Source organism: Manacus vitellinus, unplaced genomic scaffold (assembly GCF_001715985.3).
Source record: "Manacus vitellinus isolate BGI_N305 unplaced genomic scaffold, ASM171598v3 scaffold_69_pilon, whole genome shotgun sequence".
NCBI lineage: Eukaryota > Metazoa > Chordata > Aves > Passeriformes > Pipridae > Manacus > Manacus vitellinus.
This window is the reverse complement of record NW_021940749.1, coordinates 907,720-925,169: the sequence shown is the minus strand read 5'-3', so window position 1 is coordinate 925,169 and position 17,450 is coordinate 907,720. Positions and strand designations below refer to the sequence as shown.

General features: G+C 42.6%; 1 protein-coding gene across 1 annotated transcript; it reads right to left on the bottom strand.

Annotated features, from left to right (window-relative positions):
• Positions 1 to 1,798: 1,798 nt before the first annotated feature.
• On the bottom strand, positions 1,799 to 16,394 carry QRFPR (pyroglutamylated RFamide peptide receptor). Its single transcript, XM_018083865.1, has 6 exons — positions 16,013 to 16,394; positions 8,543 to 8,701; positions 7,913 to 7,974; positions 6,918 to 7,153; positions 5,407 to 5,504; positions 1,799 to 3,505 (listed from the first exon to the last, which is right to left on the bottom strand). The coding sequence occupies exons 1-6, from the start codon at positions 16,359 to 16,361 to the stop codon at positions 3,102 to 3,104; spliced, it is 1,308 nt and encodes a 435-aa protein (XP_017939354.1). The 5' UTR covers positions 16,362 to 16,394; the 3' UTR covers positions 1,799 to 3,101.
• Positions 16,395 to 17,450: the final 1,056 nt, after the last annotated feature.

The window sequence follows — 17,450 nt, the reverse complement described above, 5'->3', positions numbered from 1 at the left end:
GTGTTTCTGCATTAAATCCACATTTACCTGTCTCCTTCTCAGCTCGGCGAAGCTCCTCCTCCATTCCACTGCTCCCACTTGGAGAGGCACCAAAAGGGCAGCTTTTGCTCTTCCCAGCCTTTTGCCCTGTGCATGGAGATGCTGTTATGTTCCCCAGACTGCTCTCTACACAGTTTCTAAGCTTTCCCAACTTCTGTAACACTCTGATCATCCCATATACCTATATAAAAACATAGCTTGCCATGATTATCTTCCTATCCCATCTCTTTATGTCAACAGCTCTACTAAATCCTTTCATCTACTTACTCCTTTTCTTTTTTTCCTGGGCAACAATAATCTGGGCCTCATCTTCAATGCTCTTTGTGTAATTTCTCTCATCTCTCAGGCACCCCTTCCCCAATGCTGGATCCCTTGATTTAACAGTTTCTGCCACACTCAGACACTCTGCAGGCAGCACATACAACCACCATACTTACATTCCCTTCTACTCACTGTGTTCCTTGTTAATACTCTCTGCTATCAGTTGAGTAAGCTCACACATCTGACACTTGTTCCTGGTCCACTCAAATTTCCAGTCTCTGCTCAGCTGAATGTGTCCTTTCATTGTCCTGTCTCCATCAGCATGCCAGTTCCTGCCATCATCTCATTGTAACTTTGAGGCTTAGCCCCTTACAGCTGAGAACAAAAGAAGTTTCTCTTTAAATCAAAGAAATTACAAGTAATTCATAACTAAGACAATTTTTCCTCCCAGATCACAAGAGTTTTGATAAATATTCTCATTTTAGGGGAACGAGCGTGGTTATTTTTTCTGTTCTCCAGTAAAATCATCAGCCAGAAATTTTTGTGACCACATGCTCCACGTAATTCTGTTGTTGTAAGATGGGAACAGGCACGGGTAGGCTGGGGGACAGCAGGGCTGTTCCTCCCACAGCAGTGCCAGCTTTCCCTGGCTTGGAGCTCCAAGTTACAGCCACACACATGGAACCAGGAAGAGACAGGCTGTTAGTCTGGACTAACAACTGACCCAATTCAATAGATCAACTGGGTTTGTTAGTTAATCAAAGCTGAGGCCCTAACAGATTTAAAAAACAAAAAAACATGGGCAAAATCCTGGTTGTGCTTCAATCAATAATGGTTCTTTTATTCCCCGTGGCTCTGAATTCTCAAAAGATTGTGTGGCTCCAAGAAAACCACTGTGTTAGTATCAAGAACAGCACGAGAACTGTCTTCTGTATTTTGGTTTATATTTGATCTAATCATAGCCACATATATCTGTGCTGAAACATTCATCATGCCTCTTCTACCAAGAGACTGGAAGTTTTTTTTCCCCTTTCTCACCTTATTCTGCAAAGCCCTTTAAATCACAGCTCTAAGGGTCACAGTAGCAGCTGGCACCTGTAACAGCACTGGAATTTAATCCCTAAAGAGGCACATATAAGCTTACATGAATCTTTAAACAAAGAGAAACTCAGAGTGAAGTTCACAGCAGGTGCTCCCTAGTGCAAAACAGCATCAACAAACCCCAAAAGGAATTTTAATGAAAAAAAAAATACAATACTGGAACAATTATTCATTGACGAAACATTTCATGAGACAAAAGAAGAAACAGGTAAGACAAAACAAAAATATAAAATACCTGGAAGTTTTTGTAAAATACTTGTTAAAACTTGTCACTGAAATTAGCAGTGCAAATAAACAAAAAGCTTAAAATAAATTGATTTTCCATCACAGATTCTGTCCAAGCACATAGTTCTCACCAGCAATCAGTTAAATTTTACATCTGCTGAGGAAAACTATGATAAACCGCTGTTAAACCCTATTCTTCAGGGCAGAAAGCCCCAAAAGAATCTTAAATTACTGCAAGGGAGCACCAAGGTCTCATAGGTGAGGCAAGGGATGACAGAGAGCACTGACATTTCACAGGCTGTTAAAGGATCCAACCTAACCTCAGCAGCAGTGGCAAATTCTGTATTTCAAAACTTCATTTATGGGATTAGATCCAGTGTACGATTCTAGACCACACTTTCCCCCCAGCCCCACACCTTTTACAATTATTCAGTTTGGTCCAGAGAGGAAAAATTACCAGAATTTATGTGGATTTCAACCCTGTAATTTACTGTGAAGTCTAAAAATAACAGAACACTGGCCCTGTTCTTTGACAGCAATTAATTCCCTTTGAAGATGATGGAGAGACAGAAAGATTTGTGCATGTCTTCAGAGAAGTGTCTGGTCAAAAGAATGTGATATTCAATTCAAAGTCTTCTGTGAAGTCCCAACAGGATCTGGATCTGACCCTTTTATGCCTCCAAAAAATGGCAACACCACACTTTCAAGCCAACAGCCACATATCCAAGCAAGACTGTGAGTTAAACTCAGTGTTTAGAGACCACAGCTCCAGCACCTGCACACTCTTGTGCAGCCCTTTTTCCACCACTCCATTTTTCAGCAGAACAGGGAAGTTTTCAAGGCAGTACCCAAGAATTAACCTGTAAAAACAGCACATTAATTTTGCATGCATTGTTAATTACTAATATGCTTCCTATTAATAAAATATGAACATGCATGCAATGGCTAAATCTCAGTCTCTTCAGAGTCAAATTCTGGCTGTTGGCTCTTTCATATCCCCTTTTTCATTTTTCTGAAACAGAATTGCATCTCAGTCTGCATCTTCCATGAACTCCCATCTGAAGCTCCCCTGTCCTCACAGTTGCAGAGAGTAGATCTTACAATGTCAGACTCACATCAGATTTCCAGATTGTCCAAATAAAGTGCACACTCTTTCCGTAGTTCCTGCCTTCTGGCATTCAGCTGTGTATGGTGCAGACACAGAATAAACAGAGCAAGCAATAGCAGTTTAGGGCAAACAAGTCCCAAACTAGCTTATGAAAAACAATTTTTATCCCCCACAGGAAATCATACAGCAATATTGTCTTCTGAAGTTTTACTCCTCATCCTTATAAAATAAATATTACATTTTTCTCAACCAGCATTATGATAGTCCACAAAATATTTTCCGCCTTACTTCAGCATGCAAAGTAGAAAAGTGTTTTAAATGGCTTATTGAAAGTTCCCTAAGTTCAGTTCTCAACCCCCCTGTGATGCTACTGTCCATTTCCCAGTGCAGAGTGCACAGTGAGCTCCGAGCTGAACAAGACAAGGTGCCTTCTCAAATTCCTTTTGGCAGCTGGCTGCTCACAGAACTTCACTTCGATGTTGCCATCGCTGAACGCCTCCCTCCTGCCTTCATCCGAGTCCGTGGCCTCTCTCTGGGAAACACTTGGCTTTTGCCTCCTCAGAGTAATCCCCGAGTTCCCAAGCTGCCTGCCTGGGGAGGAGTTTTCTTTCACAATGCAGAAGCAGATGGCAGACAGAAAGTTCTTCTTGAAGTTCTCGTTCATGAAAGCATAAACGATGGGGTTGCAAATGGAGTTGAAGAACCCTATGATCTGGACAATGGCAAAGATCATTTTGACTGTCACATCATCATACTCCTTTTCAAAGTTACCTGGAAAGGAGGAAAGAAATAAGCTGTGAGCACGTAATGGCATAAATGCTTACTACTTAGCCCATTTATATCCAGTCTGGCATTAGAAGCTTTTGTTTAAAATCAACAGAAGACCTTGCTGGAAGCTCTCAATATTAGCAAAAGGGTTTCATCAAGGAGGAAAAATCAAGATGTATCACACAGTCCTGCTTTGTAGGTGTAATAACAGAATCAATTGAAAGAGGCAATTTATGAGCCAGAAAACCTGCCCCATGGCCATGCAACATCAAGCCTCCAATTTGCTAAGTGCAGGCCTTGTTCATTCCAGCTACTCTTTTTGCTCCAAGATTCATGTCCTATTAAATGTGTAAGTACTAGAACACCACTCCCTGTCTTGTCACTGACCACACACAGCTTCTTTCTCTGTGCTGACACAGATCAGCTCAAAGAGGTAAAAATGCATCATCTTGGTCACATCTCTCACTTCTCAATCATTGAGATCACAGAGGACTCAGAATTTCTTGAATTCAAATACTCAGGGACCAGACTCTGGATAAATACTACAGAGGTTTATATGGCAAGTAAAACAAAGGCCTTGCAGCACCTGAAATAAATTCCTGAAATTAGCAACAAAAAGAGAGTAAACAGCGTTTATGGAGTGTTATGAACAACTTTAATGTGGGACACTCCAATTTTAATAACCGGAGCTTGTGCAGGTCTGATTCTGCTCAGCCAAACATCATTTAGCTCAGCTGACTGGCTGAACTACTGATTGACCTGCTACCATCTTATTTGTGATAGAAGACACAGAAACAGCTGCTGCCTTTGGCAAGTAGAGTACAATAACTACTGAAAACTTCCTCTTGCTCCTACACATAGCCTGCTGCACAGTCCCACATGTTAGCCCAGCATCCATGGAGGACATGGGAGATGAAGGGAGAACAGGGCAAATAGCAGAAAGCAAGCATAACAAGCATTGAGGGCATTTCCAAGACAATTGTCAGTCAAGACCACCAAAAAAGTTCAACTGCATTCATTGGGTATTATCACTACGATGTCCAGAATTTATATTTCCAATATGCCTACCCCATTAAAACCAGGGCAAGTGAAGGCACAAATATTTCATCAGTTTAACTCAAAACAGTTAAATTAAATTTAAATTAAAGCAGTACTCCAAGAAGGTTTATGCTCAGAAATAACTTTTACCTTCCAGCCAGGTACTTTTGACCTTTCAGCAAATGAGGGCAGCACAAAAGACATAAAAAAGAAAAAGAATATGCAGAGATATGCTCACCACCCCAATGGTCTTGGGGTTTTTTTAAGTCTTGTAAGGGCTAGCAAACCTCCTTTTCAGAACTGGATTATTTGCTGCACAAATTCAATGACAACCTCCTTTCTAAAGAGCTTACCTTCTAAAAGAGCAGGTGGAGAGCTTGGGTTCCCTCCCACCCACCCACCTTGAAAAAAAAGCTCAATGCAAGACAAAGATTGTATTTGTGGTTTGTTTTCTTTTGTTTGTTTTTGTTTAATTCACAGAGCAGGGAAGAAGAAGCATGACTGAAGCAAGTATACCTCATATAAAAGAGATCTCCCAAAAATATATAAGGTCCTTCCCAACCTAAATGATTTTATGATTCAGTAACAATAGGATTTTTGAAATACACTCATTTTCCATGAGCACTGCAGGTATGTCTATCACCCACAGGCTTCAGAGTAATTCTTCTGTCACTGGCTATGTATCTCTATCTCAAGAGAGTGATCCAGGGTTTATAACCACATCAGCCTTTGCCAGCAGAAGGTATTCTGTACCTGAATACTACAGCAGCACGAGCTTGTCACAACCTGTATTGCCATCATAAAAAAAAAAAACCAACAAAAAACCTAAGAAAGCCTTTCTTGTATGACACATGGCAGGTACTCACTGTATTCTATCAGCATGTGAATCACGTGGAAAGGGGCCCAACAGACTGCAAAGAGAAACACCACTGTCACCATCATAACAATTGCCCGTTTCTTCTTCCTGAAATTGCACCAAGACATTCCACACTGAGTCACCAGGCACTCTCTGATGGCTGCAGACGCAAACAAAACCCTCGAAGAATGCTCAAAATTCCCTTGGAAACAAAAAATGCAACATCATATAAATCTGGTACATCAATGAGCACCTTTTATTTCTCCCTTGGGGGAAAGCAGTGCACTTTGCAGCTGCAGCAAGACATGACACGAGTATATCTTGCAAGGCAGTTTAAACTCTATTCAAGCAGATGCAAATAATTCCAAGAGTAAGAGATGGGGGGAAACACACGAAATTCCATTAATTGCACAAGAAACAAGAGTCCCTTCCTAGATCTGGGAGCACTGCAGGAGCTGATCACTCGGAGAATTTGACAGAGAGTGAGTGCAACTGCATTCAGCCTTTGCTGGTAGGTGAAGTTCTGGGAAAAAAAAAGCAAGAAACACACTCCCTGCCTCAACTGTAATATTTCACCAACTCAGGGAATACATAACTTTATCCTCATATAGAAGCCATACAACTGCATGTAGAGATTCCAAGATGGCTCTCTCACTTGAGCCAGAGGAGCAGCACTTCACTGGTAGCAGTTACAGGTTCTTGGGCCACTGTGTGAAACTGAAACTTGAGGAGTGACCTGAAGAACCTGTCACCTTAACTCCTGTGAGATTGCACCCTCCTCCAGCTCTCACGTGCAGGTGTCTGCCTCCTTAGGCACTTTGTTAAACAAATATCTAAGGAAATCATTTATCTTTAATCTGCTTGTCAGGATTCTCCTTGCAGTCAATACTTAATGCTCAATGAACAGAACTGCTGGGGCTTTGTAGCACATTAGGCAGATCAATTTGCCAAGTGAAAGATAAAAAACATGAGGCCATATTAAAGGCAGCCCATATTTAGTGCTAAACAGCAAAGTTGATAACTATTGATTTTGGTAGCTTTTCACACAGAGCACTCTCATCTGGGCAGTCTCCCATAAACACATCTGAGAACATGCAAACACTTTTGGAAATTCTATCAAGTTAAGATGTTGTTCAGAGTCTGAGAACTGTATAAAGAACTTTCCATAGAACACACAGAAATAATGTAGCAGCATTTTCCCCAAATCATCTTCTAACTGATGGCCTCCATCTTTTAAAAACAAGCACTTCACAAAGTATAAATATACTGAGATTTAACGAAAGGATTTCAGTCCCAAAGTGTGGCTGCACCATACTTCGAAGAAAACAATCTGGTCAGATTGCCTTGAATTGGGTATCTAAGTGTTAAATGGCTGGTTTTGAAAAACTGGTCTGTACTTGTAGACTTCCCAACAGATAAGGAAATACAGTTTTTGGGTTTTCTGCCGTGGTTTTAAAGAACTTCCAGGAAGGAAAAAGTCTTTCTAGAAGTCAAAGTTCCACGTGTATTTTGCTTACCAACCTTGATATTTTGGACATTTCACTCCCGTGAATGGTTTGAAGAACTGAAGCATCTCCCACTCGTTTCTTAATCCAGAGCTCATAGCCAATTTTTGTGTACAAAAAAAGCATCAACATCAGTGGAAGAAGGAAGAGTATAACGAGAATAAAGGTCGTGTATATCTTCTGATAGATTGGACTGGCCCATTCTTCCAAGCAACAAACATACACTTTTTCATACAGAAAGTCATATTTAACCTGTAACAAGTGCAAAGAAGATGAGTCACTGAAGTGTTTACCCCAAGTGTAAAAGCCAAGCACCTTCAAATATTCCTCGCTCTTAGCAGAACAACCACAATTCAAGAGACTTTTCAAAGTGGCAAAAATTCTTCCCAACGCTTTTCCACATCAAGTGTTGGGTCAATCCAAGTTGGCAAAAAAAAAAGGTCTGGACATGCTCTGATTTGCACTTCAAAGGAAACCTTGCCTCTGCATTTTACAGGTAAAGATGGTATAGAAACCTCAAATACTAGTAACTTAAAAGAAAGAAAATCGTTAATGTTCAGACTCACAAGCAGCAGAATCTGCTAAGCCTTTTTTTCAATCTCCAAAAATGTACAGTAACTCATCAGCTATAATGAGTGGCTAACTAACTTTAAACTAAGCATGGTTTTTCCAGAGCTTGGGGAACATTTTGCAGTTCTGAAACAGTAATCTAAGTCCCACATTGCTGTGTGCCATGCACCTGTAAACCAAGAGGAAGCCCCAGTGAAAGTCATAGATGTAATTAGAGCTCTTTGACATAATTAGGGAGGGTAGACATGACTAGTCCCTATTCGTATTCCTTCTTCCAGTGCACACAAGTTCTAATCCTCAGCGTTTCTCATGCTAGCACACAAAACAGAAGCTCCATCTCTCTTATTCCCCCCTAATTTCATTGGAGTTGATTCAATTTCATTGCTAAAGGTCCAAAAAGATGCAGTGTAAGACGTGAATTCCCATCTCAAACTGCCATACCTCGAGCCGCTGCACGTGCCACATGGGTGACCCGACAATAAGAGCCAGCAACCAGACTATGCCTGTAAACAAACACAGCTTTTAGTGCTCTGTACAACAAGCAGGGTAAGTTTTGGTAGGAACAGTTCTACGGCTTCATCTTTGAAAAGTCAGGCAAGGCAGACAATTTTAATAAAGAAAATCTGTCAACATCCAGAACAACATCTCTTTTGTTCTCGTGTTTCTGTTTCTCAAACCACCTTCAACTCTTGGTATTCAAGTGGAAAAGCCACTTAATTTGCTTGAGCAATGTTGTGTAAGTTCTCTGTGTAACAGTGGAAGGACCATTTAGCTGTGACATTGCTTCAGCAGGGCTTGTACATTTTGAAACTTTCCTTAAAAAAAAAAAAAGAAAAAGAAAATGCTGCTAAAGGTTTATCAGAGGCTTTGTTAAGGACATTTTTGGCTACAGATGCTAAGCCTGTTGTGAGGGTTTTGGCTTGTTATTACTATACATATAAGCACTATTCTTGAGCTATTTTATAAACATCACAACTTATTAACTGGCCCTGTCAGTGCCTTCTGTCATGCCCTCCACACTGAAGAATATTTCTTTACATACATGAATACTGGAGATGCTTAAAATCTTACCAAGCATCGTGAAAGCTCTTTTGTTGGTGTACTGCCACTTCATTTTTAGTGGATGCACAATTCCCTGGTGTCTTTCCACAGCAATGCAGGTCATTGTAAGAATCTCAGTGACAATGGCAGTGGACTGAACAAACGGTACCATCTTGCAAGCGAAGGCCCCTGCAATGAGCAGAAAGTCAGGTATGCAACTGCTGCACTTCATGAAACAGCTGCTGATACTAAACTCCATGGCTAGAAAGAGCAGACTGAGATTCTCAGATTTATTTTAGCATCTAAACTGCAAACTCACCTATTTAAGCTATCCATCAAATGCAGCTTTCAGCAGTCATTCTTTGCTGCACACACTACACCTGCTAAAACCAAGAGTTCTAAGGACATATTCACTGGCTCTGTAGCAGTTGGACATTTATTCCCATTTAACTTTTGACCACATCTTCCATCATCTGTTTTCAAACACGCCAAGTTACAGGGATATTCATTATTTTTTTTTATCTTGGCAGATAACTCTCCAGTTCTACGAAGATTTAAAAGTTTACCTCTTCTGCTGTTGCAAATACATTCCTTATGCTCTTTTAAATAGTACTCTATTTGCACACTTTAGCACTTAATGCATCATCCTGCCAAGTGAGATAAATAGAGGAGTCCTCTAAGAGGCATAACAAGAGAGGAAAAATTCAACCTCCTCATTATCTTTCTGTTCTCCCTCTTCCCTGATTAACACATTATGTTAATGACACTGTCCAAATCAAATGCAACTTCCTGCCTGCATTTTCAAAGTTGCACAGGTTCCCATTGTATTTCTGTATCTTCAGGTTTTATTGCTGCTACAGCTTCCCAAAAGCACATGTTCAATTCTCAACATACTAGTGATTCTCCGTCACTCACCCTCAAGTCCCTACCTTCTCAGAAACTGGGATAAATTATTCTCTCAAGAATCTCATGTTAACGCCCTTCCCAATCTGCTTCTCATTTACTCATTTTCTGACCCCGAGATAATTTTTATGTCCACATTCTCACAGTTCCCTCACACTCTTACACTTCAGTATCAGCTACTTATCTCACCAACAGTTATTTTCCTTACCTGATCATCAGCTATACCTTACTTACATATAATCCATAAACTCAAAATAGCCAAAGGAATACCTGATCCAATTTTAAGTCAAGCTTTAGGATGCTACAGACACCTTAAGCAGATGTTAATGAAATGTTTAAGTTCCTATTTCACTAAAGAAAGGAGCTCAAGCTTGAGTGCTGGAACAGTGGCAAAATCAAAAACAAAACAAAAAAAAAACACAAAAGAACCCCCCCAAACTTTCACCATATGTTATTTCTTACAGTTTGAAAAAGGCAAGATTAAACAAAGTTATACTGCATTATAAGGATTTCCCTGTGATGCACTGCAGTCCCAGCATTCCCAGATATTCTTAGGAAGCAAAGAAGTATCACTCTATTACTCTACTTAAGTAACAATACAAGACAGTGATTTTCACTGAAGTCACATCAGTCTGGTGACATTTCCAGTTTGTGCCCAACTATTCAAGGACCAAAGAGAATACCCGAGTTCAGAAGGCAGTAACTCCCCAAACTCCCAGATTTTGCAAAAAGCCCTATTTCATCTCTTCGAAGACAAGCACACAAAAAGTGATCATATGTATATATATATATATATACACTTTTACATATATAAAAGTAACTGTTAAAAAAGTAGCAAAAGGAAAAGTCAACATATCACCTGCAGATTGACCTGACTGAGCTGGACAAGGAGGGACAGAAATGGGAAACAAAAGGATGTTTTTCATTAGACAGAGTTGGCTGAAATATAATATAACTCTTCTTAGCTTTCAAAACTTTCATTATTTTATTCAAAAATATGTTTATTTATAAATACACACCAACCACTCCAAACTGCCTAGATAGTTACTAAAGGCTTCCTCCAAGTCTTTTAATACTCTGAAGTATGTTTACAAACTACAAACATTATCAGCTTTTGCACACATGGAAAAGGAAATATATTGTTAAATAAGGTAACTATAAGAATGATGGTCAAAGGCACATATTAAAAACACATCAAGCTATTTTTCACCTTTCACATATTTCTGTTTTTAACACAGAGTAATGGAAGATTTTAAAGGAATATACTGGCTAACATCTTTTTTCTAACCAAGCTGGTAAAAATGTAGCAGTTTAGAACATTGTTTGGAGATTATATGGTTGAACAGATAGTATTATTCAAGTCTTCTTTCCCTGCACTAACAGGACTGCTACATATTGTAGTTATTTGTATCAGGTACTGTGCCCTTGTCATGATACACTCAGCTACAATAAATCAACTTTAGATTAAGAATACAGTGAAGTTCTGTATCTCCCAACCAATCTGAAAATAAAAATGGGTTTGCTTTCCTATCCTCACGATAAAGGCACTTGAATTACTTCACTGTTTAATTCTTTTTAAGCAACCCATTGTTCAAAACGTGATTTCAGATCCTACCTAAAGAGGACAATTTGTGATAGAATAACACACAAACATGAAGAACAAAAGTCTGCTTCAGTGAGTTTCAGTCAGGATTATTTTAAGTTTTCCCATTGCCTAGTTTTAGCACAAAAGGCATCTCAAAATGCTTAATGCACTGGAACTGTGTTCATTTCTGCATTGGAGGCAGTATAGAAAAGTGTTGACTCTTCTGAATAATTTAAATAATAATAATACTTTAATTAATATCTTATATACGTATCAAAATGTTTAACTTTCTACCAGGTAAGCAAACACTTTCAATAGACTGTCAGTCAAGACAGCACTGCAGCATTTAATACTGATCATTTCCAACTGGGAAAGAAAATTATTTGCAGCAGAATATTGGGAAAGGAAATAACTAATTGCTTTTCTTCTTCAAGAATCTGAGAGGTTCCCAAAAGCATTCCTCGTGCACTGCTAAAACTTGCATAGATTATTCAGGCAATGACTAGTTTTCCCCAATGATAACACATTCAGAAGACTGAAAACACAAATGTTACTCCCTTAAACAATGCTTCATGCCTTCATTATAGCACGTTGTGCCTGTAACTGTGATTTATCCATTTCAACACCCATTTAAAAGATCAGGTTTTTCTTTTATTAGTGTAACAAGGGTAAAATCCTGAAACCATCCTCTGGTAAAAGTAGTACAGACAACAAGTAGAACAAGTGTGGGTTTTTTGACAAAGATCTAGATCTCAAGGCAGACTCACTAACAGGGAGCAAAGCAGGACATGGCAAACACATCCCTGATTCACAGAATGCCATGTATTTCCACCAAGAAAAAGGACATAATCACCACCCCGTATGAAACACTAGTCAATCTATCTGCATCCTAAAACTTGTTTTATTTCTTTGCCTGATTAATGCAACAGTAAATACCACATCAGTCTTTCATATTTATGCTAGTTACTGATCTGCACAACTTGCAGTAAGAAATTCCCTATGCTCAATATGCAAGTTTCCTTCTGTCAGCATTCTTCTGCTAAAACAAAACACTCTGCCAATATATTACACGTAGAAAAGCCTATTATTTCCTTTACTGAGGCCTTCACTGTATAACCCTTTCTCAAGCCATCTTCATACAGAATTTTACTCCTGCCTCTACGCATGAGCAAGTACCCCATAATACACAGTATCAGGGCATGGAGAAAGAAGGATAAGGTAAATTTCACCAACACAGATAGAATTACAAAAATCACCCTGCTCTTAACAGAAGCAGATCAATCCCAGGGCATAACCTCTTGCAGTGCAGAAGGCAAATGAGGAGTGTTGCTGTGTCCCTGATCTGACTTACAGCAACTCTTAAGACAACTGAAATTGGGAAGTTTGAAAAAAGAAGATTCAAGTAACTCCATGTCTCATGTCCAGCTTCCCTGTCTAGTACTGACCCCTGTGGCATGACAGCAGTTTTGAGTATTTGGAAACTATTCAGCATCAAAGAACACTCCAGAAAACAGAGTGAAGAAGTTTCTAATGTTCCACTGAAGAATACTGAAGTATCTCAGGATATCAGATACAAAAGGCCCAGTGATTTCCATTGCTAAGATGCAGCTTTCATCCCTCAGAAAGGAATGTTTACATGTTGCACCACAGGAAAGTTGTAAGTAAGGTAACACACTGCTTGACACAAGACATTTGGCAAAGAGCAGAAAGCACTTCAGAGACTGCACTGGGTAAAAGATGCCACTTATTTTTCAACCAAGCCTTTAGAGAAGAGGGAACTGTCATCTCAAGGAGCACCAGATATAACAGATCCCTACAGAATATCCATCCCTCTGAGTGCCAGCTGGAGGCCAGAAAAGATACACGAGGGCATCTCAAATGCCCCGTGTTCAGGAGTGCCTCAGGTGACTCACCACTCCCCAAGAGACAGGGAAAGTCACCTCTGACACCTGCCATGAGAATACATATTCTACTTGATAAGACACAAAATCCACAAGAAAGAAGGAGCATAGCACCAGCTGTACTATAACCTCAAGTTCTGCCCTTATCTTCTGCCAGGGCTGTTCTGTTACACAACCCCGAAGTGACTCTGCAGTCGCCCCAGACAGTTCTGTAAAGACAGCACTGCTGTTCAGAGAACTAAGCAGTGTCAGAAAATAAAGCAACTCCCATCATATTTGACCCAGAGACAAAAGCCCAAATTTATCTTTGATAGTGCTGCCACCAGCGTGACGAGACCACTACTGCTGCCTCCCACCTATGATCTTAGGAGGGTAAATCCTCAGCTGCTCCAGCTTGCACCAAGACATACCATTGCTGAAAGCATCCATTTCCTCTCACTCGACTTCCCATTTTACCTTTCTTACCCAGTGATCATTCATGCCAAAGCCACAATTTTCATTTTCTTCCACGCTACAGAGATCAGCTTGCAGGATTTTCATTAAAAGTTCCCCTAGAAATTACAGCCATTTCAGTTGCAAAGTTTAAATTTGGAAATTAAATCATGTACTGCCACTATTACAGTCTCGCACAGCTACAGAGGTTTTATTAAGAGTTCAGAGAGTCAAAAGTAAGGCCAATTCACCTTAGTCAATATGGTGCTGCTTCCAGTTGCTGCCTATATAGAGCTAAAGGGACTGTGTTAATGCTGCATAATAACCAGGCACAGTGAGGCACACACTCAGTTTTTTAACTGTAGGTGAAGTTAGGGTGCAAATAAATCAAGATATAAAGTGATTGGCTGCTCAGAATCCCAAATATATTTCTAGCATCAACTGTCTCAGGATGCACCACTTCTTTCAGCAAGGATATATTACAAGTCAAATCCCCTTATCTATAACAGAGTTGGAGCTTGCACTACTCAGCAGTGCTGCATTAAGGTGGACGAGAATAAGATTTTTCAGACTAGGAAATGAAAGGCAGAAGGCAAAATAAACCAGCAAATCTAGCAAGGACAAGACTCCTCCGGGACTGGCAGGCTCTGATTTGCAGTATAACTGTAATCACCAGTCACGCTTCCCAGTGTAAGGCTTGGAATCAGACACCCTTGGGATACCATCAGTTCACGTCTCATTTATTTTCCTGAATTTTACATCACCCCCCCTGCCCCCAACAGTGCAAGATTAACACCCATCAGTGATGGTACTTATTATGTCCTCCCAATACTCTGTTAGTTAATTATCTTTCCAGGACCATCAGTGTCAAAGGGACCTATGGATTCACTTGGACTGAAGATGCTCTAGCACAGCAAAGAGGGAAGGCAAAAAGCACAGTAAACCCCACAGAGCAATATTTTTTAAGATATTTGTTGCAACTGTGCTACACCTTTTACACTTACTACTGCTAGAGTTTTGTCAAGCATCCTCACGAAGAGAAGGGAAATGTAAACACACCTATTTTCTCCATACTCTTCCACCTGCCTGTGCTCTAATCTGCTGTAATTCACCCCACATGGGGGCTTCATCCCACCCAGCTTTACTTGATCCTGGTCAGATGTGTGGTCAAGCTGACAGACCAGAGCTTTCCTTAAGAGAGAGAGGAATCACACTTCTTATCTTTAAGGAAAGCTACTTAATTCAGTCCTCTCTCCCCTGTATGTGAGATCACTTGATGTCATCAGTAATTACTGTTGTGTTCTTCTGGGAGGAAGGAGAACTGGAACTACAGTAGTCAAAAGTAAGGCACAGCAGTACAGCTGTCAGTTTATCCCATGATTTTTAGTTTTGGGGCTCGACATCTGTACTGTCTTAAACCAAAGTTTACCTCCCCCAAAGAAGCTCATAAGAAAGCAGCACAGCTGTCCTTACTAGCAGTAGCCCCAGGAGTGTTGTATTCATTGCTTCTCCCAGAAAGTTCCTGTTTTTCAGATAAAAATAAAGCCCATTTCTCCCTGGGATAGGGATCAGTGTGCTTCTCAAGTCTCCTCTGACCTGTCAATTCCCATCCTGCATTCCAGTCTGTGGGAGGTACTGGAAGTAAATCTCCATGCTCTGAAGGTAACCTTCACTGTCTCCCAACAACAGGAGCACAGGAAGCCTTGGAAATTGAACCATAAATATCACTTTATCATAAGTATCACTTTATCAACATCTTTTCCGTTCATGTTGAAATATTCTGAAAAATATTTCAGTTTGTGGTTGTGCATGATATTGTCTGCTACTTGCTGCAAAACCATCCCTTTTATTTTTCCACTTATAATTGTCCAATGCTATTTTAAGAAGAAGAAAAAGAAGATAAATACAACGTGCAGTCTTACTGCACCTTTGTCTGTTCTTTACTACTTTGGAAATGGGATACGTAGAAGAGAAAAAAAAAACAAACCCAAAACACTCTTTCTGGGCATCAGAGAAGCCTTGGCCAAAGGTCCTTCACATCAACAGGAATACAACATATTTCCCAAAAAATAAGAATTGGGAAAAAAAAAAAAGAAAAGTAATTATTTCAACAGCAATTCTGCACGTTCTGTCACTCCCCTGTTTCTCCAGGGGCATTCTTTTTCCTCAGAAAAGGTTATGGAGGTCTGTCTCCAAGCTGAGAAACTTAAGCTGAATAAAGACTGATATTTCACTTGCCAGGCAGATTTCATTACTTAGAAAAGACAGTATGGCAAGACCTCCCCGTCAGCACCACACGACGAACCGTTTGCTAAACACACATCGTAACTTTTAAGGAATACGAGCAGGAGAACGCGCTGGGTTTAACATAACGTGAGGGAGGGAAGGAGTGGGGATCCCTCACGGGGGGAGCGGGAATCAGAGGGGATCCCTCACAGACGGCGGGAAGGAGAAGGGGATCCCTCACAGACGGCGGGAAGGAGAAGGGGCTCACTCAGGGAAGGAGGGAAGGAGAAGGGGCTCACCCAGGGAAGGAGGGAAGGAGAAGGGGGTCCCTCACAGACAGCGGGAACGGCGGTCTCGATGGTGGCGCTGCCCCCTCATCGCCCGCCCGCCGCCACCTCCTGCAGCCCGGCCCGGCCCGGGACCCCGCCCGCCCCGGCCCCGGGCGAGACCCACCGCCGAGCCAGTTGGAGGAGATGTTCTGCAGCATGGTGAAGGGGACGCAGAAGAAGGCGATGAGGAGGTCGCTGAGCGCCAGGGAGCAGATGAAGATGTTGGTGACGGTCCTCATGGCTTTGCTGCGGGTCACCACGTAGAGCACCAGGCAGTTGCCGAAGAGCGCCAGGGCGAAGATGAGCACGCAGATGAGGACGAAGGCCACCTTGGTGCGCCCCGGCAGCTCCGGGATGTACACCAGCGGTTTGTCAGCCGTAGAGGGTGATGAACTGGCTCCCGCGTCACGTTGTTTGTCCCGCAGGAAGCTGCGCGAATGCTCCGGCTGGTGATGTTTCAGGGACCGGCACATGGCGCGACCGCCTTCGGGGAACCACCGCTCCCATCCTCAGCCGGCCTCAGCGCGCCGCCCGCGCCTCGCCATCGCCGGACCGCCGCCCTCCGGCGCTCCAGCTGCCCGAAACCGGCGGTGTGCAGGGGAGTAGGGGCGCCGCCAGAGCCGGGATCAGCCGGCGGGCGATGGGGCAGCGGCGGCACCGCCGCGGCCACAAACTTCGAGCGGCGCCGCCCGCGACCCGCGGGCCACGGCAGGCGGAGCGCGGCCACAAATCAGCGCGAGCGGCGCCGCCTGGCAGCGGGGGCGGTGCGCGGAGCGGTCTCCGCACGTGAGGGAGCGCGCGGGGACCCCCTCACAGAGCGGGGACCCCCTCAAACTGTTCCCTCACGGGGCTGGGACCCCTCTCACAGGGCGGGGACCCCCTCACAGGGCGGGGATCCCCTCACAAACTGCCCCTCACAGCTATTCCCTCACAACGCAGCCCCTCACGGGGCGGGGATCCCCTCACATCGCTGCCCGTCACAGCGCTGCCCCCTCGGCGCCGCTCCCCGCTGGCAGCTGTTCCCTCACAGCGCTGTCCCTCACAGGTGTCTCCCCATCGCAGACTCGAAACGCCCGAGGCGGGAGCTAAAACTCCCGACCCGACCTCTCGTCTCACGTTTTGATCAGGCTGAGAGGGAAATAAAGGAGGTTGTTCGGTAGGCACACGGCTCCCTGCGTGAGGGAGGGCTCATGCCACCCCGCAGCAGGTCGCGCTGCCCAGCCCAAAAGAGGCAGCGCGGGGATTTTATCTGCCCTTCCAGCTCCCTTTGTGCCAAAGCCGCTGCAGGTCCTCGCACGACGACGAGGCAAAGCTCAAATAAAAAAGTAATTTTCCGGGCTTTGGCCGCTGAGCTCACTGAGATCACAGGAGGGTCCTGAAGATCCCTTTGCCAGCAGGATAACCACTCTTGCCGGAGGAGATGGGACAGAACCCCATCCCACACAACCTGTCTAGGCTACTTAGGTAAGGTTATGTAGGCTACTGAGATGCACTCAGCAAACTGGCTGCAACAGGAGTCAAGATAATGCCACCGCAGCTTAAATGTGGATAATAATGACAGC

Bases quoted from the DNA above. Each gene is read 5' to 3' on its own strand.
- QRFPR (XM_018083865.1), bottom strand. From the start codon at position 16,361: ATGTGCCGGTCCCTGAAACATCACCAGCCGGAGCATTCGCGCAGCTTC. The intron at 7,975-8,542 runs GTAAGATTTTAA...GTTTGTTTACAG, and splicing joins AAGAGCTTTCACGATGCTTG to GCATAGTCTGGTTGCTGGCT. The intron at 5,505-6,917 runs GTTGGTAAGCAA...GTGCAATTTCAG, and splicing joins GAAATGTCCAAAATATCAAG to GAAGAAGAAACGGGCAATTG.